Here is a 15750-nt window from a genome sequence, read left to right on the forward strand (position 1 = left end):
AATTAATTTTTTAAGTTAAAAAGATATTTAAATATTATTAACATCTTTTTAATAGTAAAAACAAATTATACAGAAATTGATATGATATACCTCAATCACCTTAGCAAATTAAAAGATAACCTTGGTAACCATAAACAAAAAAATTCAAAACAATATCTTTAAAATAATATTAAAATAAAAATATATTGAATTAATTTAAATAAATCCAAGTTAACATGTAAAATCTACAACTTGAGTCATGAAATCATGATAAACTTATAAAATGAAGATAACAAAAACATATTAAAGATCAATCTTTAATCAATTTAATGTTGAAGAATAAAATTAAAAAAAAACATAAATTTACCCGAGTTAACATGTTAAATCTAGATTATGAGATTGATATAACTCAATGTTGAATAATAAAATTAAAAAAACAATTAAAAAAGGATTAAAAACCCTAAGTTAGCCCGAATTAATTTGTTAAACATAGATCATGAGACTGAGATAACCTAATAAAAAGCAAATTAAAATAAATTATAAAGCTCAATTCTCAATCAATCTAATATTGAAAGATAAAAATAAAAAAATAAATTAAAAAAAACTCTAGTCAATCCAGTTTAAGTCATCAAACCTTTAACTCGAACTATAAGACTGTAATAACCTCATAAAAAGTAAAATAAAACCAGCTATAAAACTCAATTATCAATCAACCAAAATGATAAAAAATAAAATTAAAAAAGAAATTCAATTACAAAAAATAAAAATAAAAAAACCATAAGTCAATCAAATTAATTCTAAACTTGTGACTCGAATTATGAGATTAAGATAATTTTATAGAAAACAAACTAAAATAAACTATAAAACTTAGTTTTTAATAAATATAATATTAAAAGATGAAATTGAAAAAATATTAAAAAAATATATTTTAAAAAAAATCATTATTTCAATTAATAGTTTCCCTAGTCAATTATTGTCAATTAATATTTATATTTGTTTGTAATTTTTATTTTATTTTTTTACTTTCCTGGTACAAGGAGGATGGTCTCATTTTATTTTTAGCTCCTTGACCTAAAAGTTTAAGAATTTCATAGTTATTGATTTAGGATTGGAATCATAGTTTTAAAACTTAATCTAGTTTTGTAGATTAATTTCGGATTCAACTAATTCAAGATTAAAATCAAGCTTGAGTTAAAAAACAAAAAATTGAAGTGATTTGACTAATCCTGTTGATTAGGTCAAAAACGCGGTTGCAACCTATAATTTTTTTTATTAACACAATGTTATTTTGATTTTTTTTAAAAAAATTGAACTAGTTAACTCAATGACCTAGTCAAAACCCAGTAATTTGATCAAAAATCAAAATCCAATCCAAATCTTAAACTAGGCCAGCCATTAAACCAAGTTTAAAAACTATAATGGAAAGCAGTGGATTTGAATTTGCAATATATATATATATATATATATATATATAATTTAGAGATTTATAAAAAACATGTTCATATAAAAATAAATAGAAAATAATTTTTATTTTATTTTTGATAAATTTAAGCAAATTTAGAGATGGAAAAGGAACCTATTTCTATTTTTATTATTGAAATCTCGATAAATATTTAAATAAATAAATACTAATTAGATCTAGAATAAAAAAGAAATAAAATGACAGAAAATTTGAAAGCTTGACTTTAAAAGAAAGTCACAAGTTCAAAACCCAAGTCTACAACTTGAGAAAGGACAACTAACAATGTTCTATGAAACATGGGGGGTTGTGTCGTGTAATGCAACCCGAATTGAACTTCAAAATCTCCCAAGAATCATGGATATAACTCCCCATTGTACCAATGCCAACAAGTTGATTCCTTTTATCATCTCCCTGTATTTCCTTGGATCCTCTGTTCAGTCTCTTTCACCTCTACTGGGCACCCACCCTTTAGGTACCTCCCCCCGCCCCCCCTCTCTTTCGCGTTTCTCATCAAAACTCAGATCTTCAATTTTCTTCTTGCTGTTAATTCCATGTAAAGTCTTGATTTTTATTGTTGTTTAGACTAAGCTTGATGTTTGTGACTTGTGCAGATGAGAAGTTCTTTGGTTCACAGGTGATAAAGTGCAAGGATGGTTCAAAGTCATTCAGCAGAGACCGTCTTAATGATAATTTCTGTGATTGTCTTGATGGGACTGATGAGCCTGGTAATAGATTACTACTCTATATTCCATTTGTCCTATTTTGTTAAGAAGACTAGATTTGCAGGGGGCTTGACTTACTGACTCATAATTGATGTGTGAGAATTTGAAAATATGATTTGATTTTGTCAGTATGGTAGTGTGACATATGACTGTAGAATGATAAAGTTTGATCCTTCAGCAGATGGGTCGAAACCTTGATATTGCATATTTTACTTTGGAAATTCAATAAATGATTTTAAAAAACTTGACACAAGTCCACTAAATTCGTTTCTGGCACTGAATGAGTCATTGATGATGGAAACTTTGACATAATGAAGTTGAAGCTGCAGTGATGTGGGAAAGATGTGTCCTTGATAAACATTTTCGACAATAGATTGAGCTAGTGATTTGGGAATATGTGATTTTTCAATTGATAACTCTGAATTCCTATCGTTCAAAACCAGAGGGGCATCAAGTAATTCTTTAAGTAGATTCATGATGGTTTACCTTGCATATGAATTGTAACTTTTGTGTTTGCAACCACTGGACTGAAGTCTTTCCTTAGAAGTTCCTTTATAGGCAAGCATCATTCAGAGCATTCAGTCATGTTTTTGTTCTACGTCCTTCATTTCTTGTGGCTATTTTAATAATGTGTGCTCTTTCATGTTGGGCAGTCAAGTTTGGGACTTTCATCTTTGTTATTTCAACTTTATAGATGATTATACGGATTTTCCCAGTTGAATGAGTGATTCTTCCATCTTTATCATTCACGAGCCACCAAGTTCTGTTTGATGATTATGTGTTGGCATTCCATGCCATTTACTTCTCACTGAGATGTTTCGGTTGTGACTTTGATTTGTACTGCAGGGACTTCAGCCTGTCCAAGCGGAAAATTTTATTGCAGGAATGCAGGAAGTACACCTGAGTTTATTTTTTCATCTCGTGTAAATGATCAAATTTGTGGTAAGAAAAGTAGTGGAACTGCTTTCTTTGGTTTCCATTCCCAATCTAAGTATTTAGTTAAGGCTTCCATGCTAGATTTTTTCATCACACGCTAAAGATTTAAGCATCTTGCATTGATTTGTGATTGTTTAGTTACCACTTTGTAAGGCATTCTGGCAAATCACTTCTTTTGATGGTCTTCTTGCCTTGTCAATACACTAGGCATGATTATGATTGCCAATTTCTGCAATTGTATGACTTGTTACCTAGAATTGCATCATATTTTCATGGTCTATTAAAGGATTAACTAGAGTTATGGAATAGTGCTGGTGTGAATCTCATGGTGGAGGAACTGTTCTTGGATTCCTTTTCTTTTTTGTTCTCCTCTTGCTAATAATTGGTCTTGGCTCAAATGGCCTGGCTTGCTTTCAAGTTATCAAGATAAGAGTAGCACTGCTAAGTTCATCTCTACCCATTAATATATGCTACATGAAGGTTACCTTTCCATCTATTTAAATGAAACTTAGATTTTTTCTCATGTCTGTGAATATCAAATTAATAATCTGTAGATTGCTGTGATGGAAGTGATGAATATGGTAGTGGCATCAATTGCCCCAACACCTGCGTCATGGGTGGAGATTTAGAGCACAAAGCTGGAAATTATATCCCACATATTGATATGAAAGAATGGAAAAGGGAACTTATTTTGGAGGAATTATTTCAGAAGGCGAGAGGTATTTTCAGCAATGAGACTCTCAAAATCATACCAAGTTGTTGTGAGAATAATGTAACAAACAAGCTTGTACTTGTTCTTACCAGGATTGAAGCTGATAATCATCCTACAGGTGGTTATTCTAGCCTGTGTAGTGATTTACAGAATATATTATCAGCGGATCAAGTTCAAAAGAAGACGCTACCATTGAAGAAAACCACCACCATGCCTCACAAACTATCTCCGGTAAAGTTCCCTATCAAGCACCTTTTGTTCTGCTTGGTAACTCAAAATTCTGAATTTCCATATCATGTTTTATGCATTTGTTTTTGTTCCCTTATCACCGATTGCAGGTTCCATAGATTTGTTCAAGTTGTTATTGCAAGACCAGCGTTTGCCTATGGGCATCTTTTCTTTATACGAGTACATTCATCAGTCGAGCTTGAGAAGATTTGAACATGATATGGAGTTTGATGTATAAATTATACTAAAGTGTACAAGAGCCGATGTTGCTGAAGAAGTAACTGGGTGTGTCAAGCAATCTATTGAGTTTTATATACTTTAACATGGATAAGTTTAATAGGTCAGGCAACACATAGCAACACAATAGAGCTTACTGTGATTGAGCGAATATTACATCTGGAAAATAATTGCTTCAGAGTTTATGTTTTTACCAATACAAGATATTTCTTTTATCTGCGCATATTTCTAGTTCAGGTTGCTGTGCTGTCTCATGCCTCTGTTGTTACTCCCGAAACGCTTCCTTGGCTAATGAATGAATGGACTTGAGCATCAATGCAGAGGCATGCCCTATTTGGTTGCCGCGCCTTTCCCATTTTACACTTTTATCCGCAATGAATTGCCACTGAACTCTGAAGATGCTATTTCGCTGCTATGATACAATGTCAATAGTTCCTGAACCCTAGATGAGGCATGGAATGCTGGTCCGCCAGATGGCTGGTGTAGTTTCCTCAGCAAGAATGAACCCACTGAAGAAAAAAACATTTGCACAAGATGGTCTCTGTGAGCTAATAAATATTGAGCCAAAGATATCATCCCCACCTTCATGCATCAAGAGTCTGTGCGAACAAAATAAATTTGGTATAATATTATGACTCAAAAGAATGTTGACATTTGTTTTCAAAAAAATTTGCATCACAATAAAGGAAGGCCTCGAGTCCCGCAGTTCCAAATAAAGAACACTAATATAGACAGGACGTGTAAAATTCAAAACTGAGTAATGCTGTTTTTTTCCTCTCTGGTTTATCCTATATTCGAAAACCCTAGGAACTGTTCTATGACACACTACGTCACCAAAAAATGGTTCGAGTTCAATGAACTTTACAGGTACAATATTCTTTCCTCTGGCAGCTGACAGCGACAATCAGTTTGATGCCAATTTGATTTGGATCATGCATAAATGGACCATCATTTTGACGTCTCACTTCCATGAACCAGCTGTAAAATGAAGTGAGTCAGATACAGTGCGAAACAAACAAATAGAGGAAAACACTGCAGTGAAAAGAACACTAACGAGAATTGACATACCAACGAGCCAACTCGCTCATATGCTTCCATTACTTTAGGATCTTCCTCGTCTTCGTACCCAACTTGTAATATACGTGGTCCATTCACAGACCAAAGGCTCTTTGATCTGCCTCCTGCAATGTCATGGAAGGATAAGAACATAAAGCATAATAAAGCACTGAAAACCGAAATCTCTGATTCAAAGGAAAAAAACAAGATGTACTCATTTTAGTACACTCATGTTGTAATTTTTAACTGAACACTCAAAGGGAAGGGGGTGTTACATTACTTCGATGGTGGTGCCTAAAAGTTACTATACCTCAGCGACAGTCTTGTCCATTTACCCGACAAAGATATCAGCTTAAAAGCAAACAGATAATCAAGTCATAAAAGATTTGTTTACTTGTGTGGCCAGGAAACTAATTCAAAAGTTGTCTGAATATAAAGCCAGCCATTCAATGGGGGTCTAATGTGATGCTCCGAAGTTTGATTTGGCTATTTTTTAGCTATTCAAAGTCTTCTAGCTCATCGAATGGTAATAGAATGTTTTTACATTATATTACCATCTCACTTCCTGTCAGAAAAAGGAAAAACAGAATGACTGTAATTTTACCTGCACTGTGATCAAGTATATAGATTCCAATGCTTCAACATGAATTTCAGGATCATCCCATGGTTCACGCTCAAAAGAGAGTACATTGCCAAGCTCAAGAGGCATTTTTTATGCATCTTCTTCACTATATATCTGGAAAGACAACCAGATTAATGAGCCTTTTCAGCATTTGAAAATAACAAAGAGGGAGATGTAGAAAAATAGTGATTGATATAGGTGAAGTACAATATATCTAAACATAATCGCATGCATGATGACTTTCACTCACATTTTGCTATCATGCATCTTTCAACTTATTTATTAGGCCCCAGATTGCAAATTAGAGTCAGTAGGTGCTACTTTTTTGTACTTCAATGGTTCCTATTCAAGAATCCAGTGATGAAGAGGTGTTGGACCTCAAGGGTGTGGCAAGTTTAATGTTAAATCTCTTTCTACAGGGCATTATGTGGGCTTGATGAACTTTTATCTCTGGGAAAAAATATGTGGTATATTAGCATCCAAAAGAAGAGATGATTTAAGATGGATAACTAATAGAAAAATCCATATCAACGGGGATTCAAAACTGTCAACTAGTTTTGCATGTGTGCATATGATGCAGAGAATATAAATAAACTGTTGTCCTGCAGCTTATAGCTATTTAATTTAATTATGAGCATGTGCTTAAACATAATTTCAAACTGAATGGGTAATAGCATAAAACAGTAATGAAATTGTTTCAGAGCTCAAAATGGAGGCTTGGAAGAATGGCCCATGGTTGAAAGGGGAAGTTTCTGATTATTTGTTGTCCAATGTTTGTTGGCTAAATGACCCGAAACTACCTTGAAGTTTGGGTTGAACTGAACTTAGCCCTGAACTTCTTCTTTTTTAATTTAAGTAACTCGACTTATTTTTTAGTAAAAAATAGACCCTTTTGTTAATTTTGACCACAGGTAATGGTCTAGAAACAAGACATGTGTCGTGAAAACACATGATTTGAAAATAATAATAATAATAATAATAACAACAGAGTGACAGAAACCTGGACAGGGGCCTTCTTTTTACCAAAAAGTAGTCAAGGTACTCTAATAAAAAAAAAATCAAAGTTTAGGGGCTATGTTTACTTTGACACAAAGTTCAGGGTAGTTTTACGTCATCCAGCCATGTTTGTTCCTAGGTAAATAAAAATTTTAATTCAGAGTTGGTGTGGATCACACAAAGATGCTGCTCTGGATGCCTTATATCCCAGGTTATGATAAGAGAGTGAAGAATATTGCAGGTTGTGTGCTTCAACTAGCAACTATGTTCTGGGTCTCCTTGCACACTCTCCCTAAACAACGGTTGAAACATGGACAAAAATAAAATTCATTACCTTCTTTTTTCAATTTCCCCCATTCTATCTTATAGTTGAAACATGAAATAAAACTTAATTACTTATGAAAAAGCATACATCACACAACACACATTACTGTTTAATTGAAGCATATGACTCCTTAAAATGAGGGATAAACGGTATAAAAGATCATGAGAGAGGTAACATTGATACCTTTTTACCAGCAACAGGAAGAAGTAGAGCCGGCCAAAGAAATTCAGATATCCAAAGCAAATTCTGAAGTTGATTCTCAGCTTCAAAACAACAGTCGCGGAGTGTTCCAAAAACCTGTAAGCAAATATAATCCCAACAAGCAATTCAGTTTGACTCCATTTATCTTGGTGGTGTTTGGCTGTTTAAGGTCAGCCTGGACTAGGAAGGTGACAGGTAGGGTACCAAATTTATTGGAACTTGAATTTAAGGGCTTTAAGTGTTAAAAACCTCAAACCTATCCTAAACCATTTAAAATTTTTCTTACGTCCTAAACACATTAATAGGAACAGCAACAGAGAACCACAATAAAAAAGAATGACTGCAAGCATGGAACAATTTCCTAGCAATCTTATGTCTTAAAGGAAATGATTGGTTAACACATCTAGATGTCGAAGTTGAACAAAAGAAAATATTTATAAATGCAAAAAGAAGAAAAGGTTGATATATATCTAAAGAAAATGAGGGTCTAAATGGTGGCATTTGTCCTAAACATGGGTCCTACAGAGCACATGAATTCACAGACATGTAATACCATGTCAATTCAACAAATGACTAGAAATTGTGGTCCAAAAAATTTAAATTTTGGGCAATTCACACCAATGGAGGCACAAAGCAATGGAGGAATGGGACCAAAAGACATCCACATCTCATAAATTGCTTGCGAAATTCATTCCCTGGATTTCTCTTGTATAAACAGCCACTACTTATGAAGAACAAAACCTAATTGTTAAAGAGTACTCTAGAATAAATCTTTGTACTAAGAGTTAATAATTTATGCATACCCCTTTCTTCCATAATCGACTTGTTGAATCAAATTGTCGGAGAATCTGCTTCAGCGACCATCTCTTAAGAGTCTAGTAACATCTTCCTTCCAGCTTCTTTCTTCAAAATGTTCACAAGAATGGAACCAACATGATCAAACGGATCATCTGCCATATACGTGGCATTAAGTGCCCAAAAAAAAGGTAGCATACAAAAGTATGCATAATATACAAGACATGAAGCCGCATAGTAGATGGATAAGCTAAAGAAAAGACAAATTTCAAGGCTCCCAAAGGCGAAGCAAATGTTTGAAATTCAGGATGGAATAACTTTTAACATGAGTTGGCTGTAACTCTCTCATAAATGGAGCATTAGAAAATAGCTCTTGTTAGTTTTTTCTTTTTTCTTTTTTAGCACTCTCAGGCTGCCTTCAAGCAATTTTCATGAAGCAAACAGATGAGCTTCTGATAATCAACAACCTTACTCTCCATTTTTAAGTCTGATATGTATAAATTAGATGTACTACTAGAACTCAATTTGATAAGTTGGACACATATGAATATATGATTTTAAATTTGGGTACATATTCTAACCGTATAATAAATTTAAGTAGATATGAAGCAAAACAAACCTCTAGTTTCATCAGAGGATCTACAAAATGATCTCACCAGCTTCATAACAAATAGCCCTTGCATCGTCTCATCCTCAATCTAACAAGCAAGTGACAATACAACCATTTCTTGTTACTATTTTTGATATGGTAAATCATGGGAAACAAAACCATTACACTCACACCTGAAGAAAGTGGAATGTAGAACCATATCAACAACCATTAATTTTCAATATCAAGGAATATAATCTAAAATAAATTGCCTAAAATGTACCTGAAGCAAGGACACGACACCACAATCCAATTGAGTAAGGTTAACTAGTAGCATTGCCAGCAACCGTGTAATGCTACTATCTGGTTTATACAATACATCCATGGCTGTTTTAATCATCCCCATTTCAACCATCTTCGCAGCTAAATTCGAGTTGAGTGAAAGATTAATAAGAGCTTGTGCTGCAGGTTCAGAAACCTCCCGAAAAATATTAGATCAAATTCCATTAATCCAAAGCTTCTTCATTTCTAAGGCCAGTAAACAAACCCAAACCTATGATAACCCTACTAATGAAAAACTGCAGTCGCTCAATCATCCGCACAATTCCCCTACATGCAAGGTCAGCCATGCATTGTAGTGTGGGGATGAATGCAGTCCCCCCTTTGCGACTTCCTTAACATCTTCCAGCAAGTAAAAGAATGTACCTAAAAGCATTATAAATGAAACTCAAAACTTGCACCTAACCACACAACTTTAAGTAAGTCCTTAACCAAAGAAAACACTAAATTATTAACAGGAAAGTTGACATACAGGAAAATTAACAAATTATATAACTTTTATGATTTGCAAATGATAATTGTTATTAACAACCTTTTTATCCTTAAGAAGTTGAGATAATGAAGGAACTGGCACGCTTGGAAAGAGACAGTAACCCATCCTCGGATCCAGTTAAGTCTCGTACTATTTCAACAGCTGCCTTCTTCACCTATAAATATCATTATTCCGCTAATTAATTTACATTAAAACAAAAGGAATAGAAAAAGGAAAAACAACCCATGAAAAAAAGAAAAGAAAAGAGCAGAGTGAAACTTACAGGTGGGGAAGGAGAGGAAAGAAAGGCCACCAGTTCTTCAAGCTCCGTGGCTATGGCTGCTCTGCTGTTGTCTTTGGCAGCTATGCTCGGGAGGGTGGCTGTAGAATCTAATATGAGATACTGGGTTGGGCTTTCTTTTGCTTTGTAGCTAGTTTTTCATGGGCTTTGTCCCATGCGGGATTTTAATTATAGGGAAACTACAAATCAAGTCTCAAACTACACATATGGTTTCATTTAAGTGCTTAAAGTTAACGATGAAGCAATTTAGTCCTTAATTATTAGATTAGATTGTGGTAATGTTATTTTCTCCTTCTTTTGATGAGCAGAGCATGATAGCAACCCAGGACATATCACCCTCTACCCATTATGAGATTTTTACTAATATTGTGTCTACAACAATTACGAAATTTAGTTTTTATATTTTTTTTCCGTGCCTGTATATTTTTATACATAAAAATATGATAATTATCTCTAAATTTAATAGATGTTCATTAAAATGACCCAAATAAGTGAATGTTATATATATATATATATATATATATATATATATATTCTCACATTCAGATTCAAATATAAATAATATTTTTTAATCCAAAATTATACTTTAAAGATATATAACTAAAATGTTATTTAGTGTTTGAGATATAAGTTAATCAAGAAACTTCAAATTTAGTAAAAACTTGAATACTTGCAAAAACAATCTCAATCAAGAGAGATTTAAGGATTTTTAATGATAAAGTTAGTATATTTATGATAATATATTAAATGATTTCAAGTAATAAATAATTTTAAAAAATATTAAATTTGAAGAACAAATAATTTTGAGTTCTAAGTTATTAATACTTTAAAATTATTTTAAATATCTTTATCTCAAGAAATAGAAAGTTATGAACTATTTACATAGATAGTTAAAGGGATATTTATATTCTCGTATGGTAAGTCTTTTAAGAAATCTCATATAAACCTATAATTATAGATAAATTATTACTTTAATATAAATAATTATTCTAGATAAATTAATATAAATAATTATTCTAGATAAAGAGGTATAATTATTTATTATGTTTTTAATACTTATATTGTAGAGGATGATGCATGATCAAGTATACAATCTTAAAACTTAATAATATTCAAGTTTTTTAGATTTTATATATTTGCCAGATTTATATTTTTTAAACTGGGTTTAGCTGACTATCAAGTTTAAATTCACATTATATTGAACTTAGATATCTATAAAGTATAAGTTTTTTAGGTCTGTTTCACTAAACCCATGTTTCTTTTTATTTAATTAATTGACAAGCCTAAATTTTTTAGGTTTAATATATTGAACAGATCTATTTTATTTAAAAATATTTTTATAAATAAAAATCTTAACAAAAAATTAATTTATTATTACGCACATTATTATATGTTTGAAATTGACTAATTTTTTCTTGTCATTAAGAAATGGTTTGTAGAATTCGTAGGTTTTGTTCCACGTCAGTGTCCATGGACATTGGAGTTCGATCTTATTATTGTTGTGGTGAAATGTTAAGAATGAACTGATAAAATTGAGATGAGGATGTTTCACATATGGTGTTGAATGTCATCTGTACATATCTAGATTTTGTTTGGCTAATTTCTGTGATTGAGTCCCATCTTTGTTGGAGAAACAAGTTACAGGTTTCTCTCACTTATATTTACTGCTGTAGGTTGATGGTTGCATTGAACAGTCAGTGTCACTGTGTCCCCTACCATTTCTTTTTGGGACATCACTACTTCATCGAGCCTGCCACTTGATTGGACTCACATGGGGATGATTATTTTTACTTTTAAGAGTTAAATTACAAGAAAAAATTATCAACTCAAAGATTTTAAATCAATCATATATTTAGATGGTGGTTGATAAATGCAAGTGATAGAATTCGAACTAGGAATATATTCTCTTTCTAATCTACCTTATCACCTAATTATTGTTGTCAAGTTGAGCTAGTAGCTCACTTGGCTGTCATGACCAAATGATGTTAACGATTTTCATCTTCTCAGATTCAATCTTATTCTTCTGACAAGAAGATGCTGTTCAAGTAAAAAATTCTGCCGATAAGAATCCTGGAATTTTTTGAGATATCAATCTAGTATAGAAAAAACAGCGGAGAGATGAGAACAACACCACAGTTTTCAAGTGAAGAAGTGAAATATGGAGCATTGAAAGTGACATAGGAGGGGTTGAGGGCCGGAAAGACTTTGCTGCCTGTCCTCCACCCTCTTTCTAGCCTGACGCATGGACTCCAATATTGATTGTTCCATATTCTTGCACAATTTTCCCATCTTCGTTTTTTTTTTTTTTACAGTTAAAGATTCGAGCAGTTTCAGCCAAATTCGTCCACGTTTACTAGAAAGTTTCTTTCTCACAGTATGCTTGTCAGGAGCAAACTCACTTAGCATAGGAGCCACACTCGTCAAGGTTATGACGTTCGTGCTGAAAGGGCAAGTTGGAGTTGTTTAAAGCATTATGCTTTCCAGATCTGTAGTCTATCTGATGCGGAACTCGTGGCATCCTGACATCTGCATCTGTGAGACGTGAAGGGTATTAATTTTCGGTTTCATTGCAACTTGCAAGGCCAACTTAGTCTTAATATATACCAGCTAGGTTATTTTCTGCAGTTCTTCGCTGGAACCCATCTTCTTTAGCTTTAGACTCACGCGTTAACCAGTTGAGCTGAGTCTTGAAGATATTATAAGACGATTAAGAACATGTATTTGTTTTGTTAACTAGTAGTGTGCTTGTGCGTTGTTGTGTAGTGATTTTCGAAACTATTTTTATCTAATTTTGCAATAATCAGAATAAATATTTATATGAATTCAAATAATTTTATTTTAAAATAAAAAAATATTATTTATCAGAAATCTATTTTTTTTATTAATGCATTTTTTTTAATGAAAACATGGATTTTTTCTTATAACCATCATGGTTTTTTCTTGAAAGAAAACTTAACGCAATCAGAATAAATATTTATATGAATTCAAAAAAAATTATTTTAAAGTAAAAAAATATTATTTAGCAAAAATTCATTTTTTTATGAAAACATGGATTTTTTTTATATAACCATCATGGTTTTTTCTCAAAAAAAAAAAAACTAAACACAATTAGAATAAATATTCACAAGAATTCTAAAGATTTAAATCATGAAGAAAAAAAATATTTCTTTGTGCCAAACCCTCCTTCCTCATTCATGCTTTATTTTGGTCAAAACATGTTTTCTAATTAAATGATTTTTAAATAAAAACATAGCATCATTTGAGAAAAACAATTCAATAAAAAAAATCAAAATAATTCTGAGGTTAGGTTATATTTGAGTATTTAGCTTTCGCACATCAACACCAATGTTTTTTTCCTATATATATATATATATATATATTCTTACAAATCTCTTAAAAAATAATATAAGAACAAACCTACTCATTAACCAGGTTAAACCTCAAATTAACGATACAAGTTTTTGTTCTAAAGCAAGTTCTTGCCTATTGTTTATCCAAGTAATAAAAAATGTTGACAGCTTGACAAGCTACATTCATGCTCTATTGTTATGCTTAAATCACCATAGTCGGTTGATATTTGCTAAAAACTTTTTTCTAATCCTTTGACATAATATTAATTTAATCATCTCTTAATGGATGCTTGTGCTCAAATGAGAGAGAGGTCACGATCGATCACTTGCCATTTTTATTATCAGTACCTGCATGAAGAGTGCTCAATTGTAGAGATAAGTGATCAAGAGGCTTGGGTCATGGGTTACAAATATTAATTCAAATTTATTTTAAAATTATATTGTTTTGATATTTTTTTTAGAAGACAATATAATTTTTATCTGTTCTTTTAGATCAATTCTTTTTTAATTTTTTATTAAACTTGAATAGGTTTAAATCTAAGTTAACTCACTAGACAAGTTCAAGTTTTGATATTTATGTAATAGATAAGATAATCTTTTCAATTATGTAATTTTTATTCTTTTTTCTAGCATCTTTTAAATAAATTTTTATTCAATGATGCAAGTGATGAAATTTTTTTAATTCTTTTTTACACTACAAATATAAAAATCATCATAATATCAAATAAACTAATAATTATAGTTTAAAATTTTGACCAAGCTTGATGAATTGACTTCATATCCAGCTAACTTAAAACTAAAATCAGACAGAGTTTAAATAAAAAAAGTTAAAAATTCGATTCATTCAGCAAGACACATCAAAAACTTGTTGATTATTTAATTTTTAACTAATATAATATTAATTTTATTTATTAAAAACATTAAAATTAATTTGGATGACCCAATAATCCTATTAAAACATATAACTAAAGCCTTGAATAAAATTAATCACCGAACCGGGTTGAAATTTTTTATTAAAGATGATTAAACTTGAAGTAATAAAAACAACATAAATTCTAGTTTGACATGGAGAGTGCCTCTAAGTAGTCTATGTGGCTAGTCAAATTATTATATGGAAATAGAATTAGGGACACAGTGCTCTACATGTGGGTATGATTTGGGGAGAAAGCAAAGAAAGCTTTGAGCGTGCAAACAAATCACATGGTCTCCACGATCCCCTAGCTAATAAGTACTCTTCCACGATCCCCACCATTGCCCTACTCTTTATTAATACCTACTGATTTCTTTATTTACCTTTTCGTTTAATATGGTTAATGACAGGCCAGACCATGCACCCTCATGAATTTAGGTTTTGTTTAGCTTTAAATTATTATTATTATGATTTTGAATTATTTTAATATGTTAGTATAAAAAATAAATAAATAAAATATTATTTTAATATATTTATAAATAAAAATACTTTAAAAAAACAATATCTACCACGCTCATAAATAAACCCTCATACTCCACGAATGAAAGTTGCACCCAAGCAACGTATTATTGGATGACTCAACTTATAATATGATTTCAAGTTCTTTTAGCATCACCTTTTACTCGTAATAATCACTTGCTTTTGTTATAATTAAGTTCCTACATCTACATTACATATGATTTTTAAAAAGAATAGAGAAAATTATTTCAAAAAAATAATAATTAACCAAATGAAATCCGGTAACTCGTGGAATAATCTCATAATCTAATAAACTAGATTATTTTTCAAATCAATCCTCAAATTGAATCTAACCTTATAATGATAATTAAATCTAGTCTATCGAATATTTATAATTGAGTTGACATTACTAAATTTGTTGAGGAACACCAAATAATTTTAAAAAAACAAAATAATTATTTAAATAAAAATGATTTACCTAATAACCAATAATTCAAATTCTTTTCTGGTTAATCTTTAAGTTGAGTTTGACAAATCATAAAGTCCATTAAATTTTAAAAATCAGTAAAATCAGACGTTTTATTTTATAATTGAGTTGACATTACTAATTTTGTTGAGGAACACCAAATATTTTTTTTTAAAACAAAATAATTATTTAAATAAAAGTGATTCACCTAATAACCAATAATTCAAATTTTTTTCTGGTTAATCTTTGAGTTGAGTTTGGCAAATCATAAAGTCCATTAAATTTTAAAAATCAGTAAAATCAGACGTTTTACTTTACTTTGGACGTTATATTAACCCTAACCTTTTCAAATTTTTATCACACCCGGTTACTTCATGCAATTATATGTGTATATGAGATGGACAGAGCTGTACCGAGGGATTATTCGTCACCATGAATTGGATAGAGTCAATTAAAAATAATTTTTTTATTTTATCCAAATTCATATTATTTTATTTAAAAAACAAACTCTAAAATAATATTATTTCAAGATA

General features: G+C 31.2%; 1 protein-coding gene and 1 pseudogene across 1 annotated transcript; one reads left to right on the top strand and one right to left on the bottom strand.

Moving 5' to 3' along the window:
* Window positions 1-1658: 1658 nt before the first annotated feature.
* On the top strand, window positions 1659-4516 carry LOC105109620 (glucosidase 2 subunit beta-like). Its single transcript, XM_011004370.1, has 6 exons — window positions 1659-1913; window positions 2053-2166; window positions 3010-3105; window positions 3654-3818; window positions 3904-4042; window positions 4150-4516. The coding sequence occupies exons 1-5, from the start codon at window positions 1724-1726 to the stop codon at window positions 4005-4007; spliced, it is 669 nt and encodes a 222-aa protein (XP_011002672.1). The 5' UTR covers window positions 1659-1723; the 3' UTR covers window positions 4008-4042; window positions 4150-4516.
* Window positions 4517-5017: 501 nt separating this feature from the next.
* Window positions 5018-12490, bottom strand: LOC105109632 (protein HGH1 homolog; annotated as a pseudogene).
* Window positions 12491-15750: the final 3260 nt, after the last annotated feature.

Source organism: Populus euphratica, unplaced genomic scaffold (genome assembly GCF_000495115.2).
Source record: "Populus euphratica unplaced genomic scaffold, PopEup_1.0 scaffold223.1, whole genome shotgun sequence".
Taxonomy (NCBI): Eukaryota; Viridiplantae; Streptophyta; class Magnoliopsida; order Malpighiales; family Salicaceae; genus Populus; species Populus euphratica.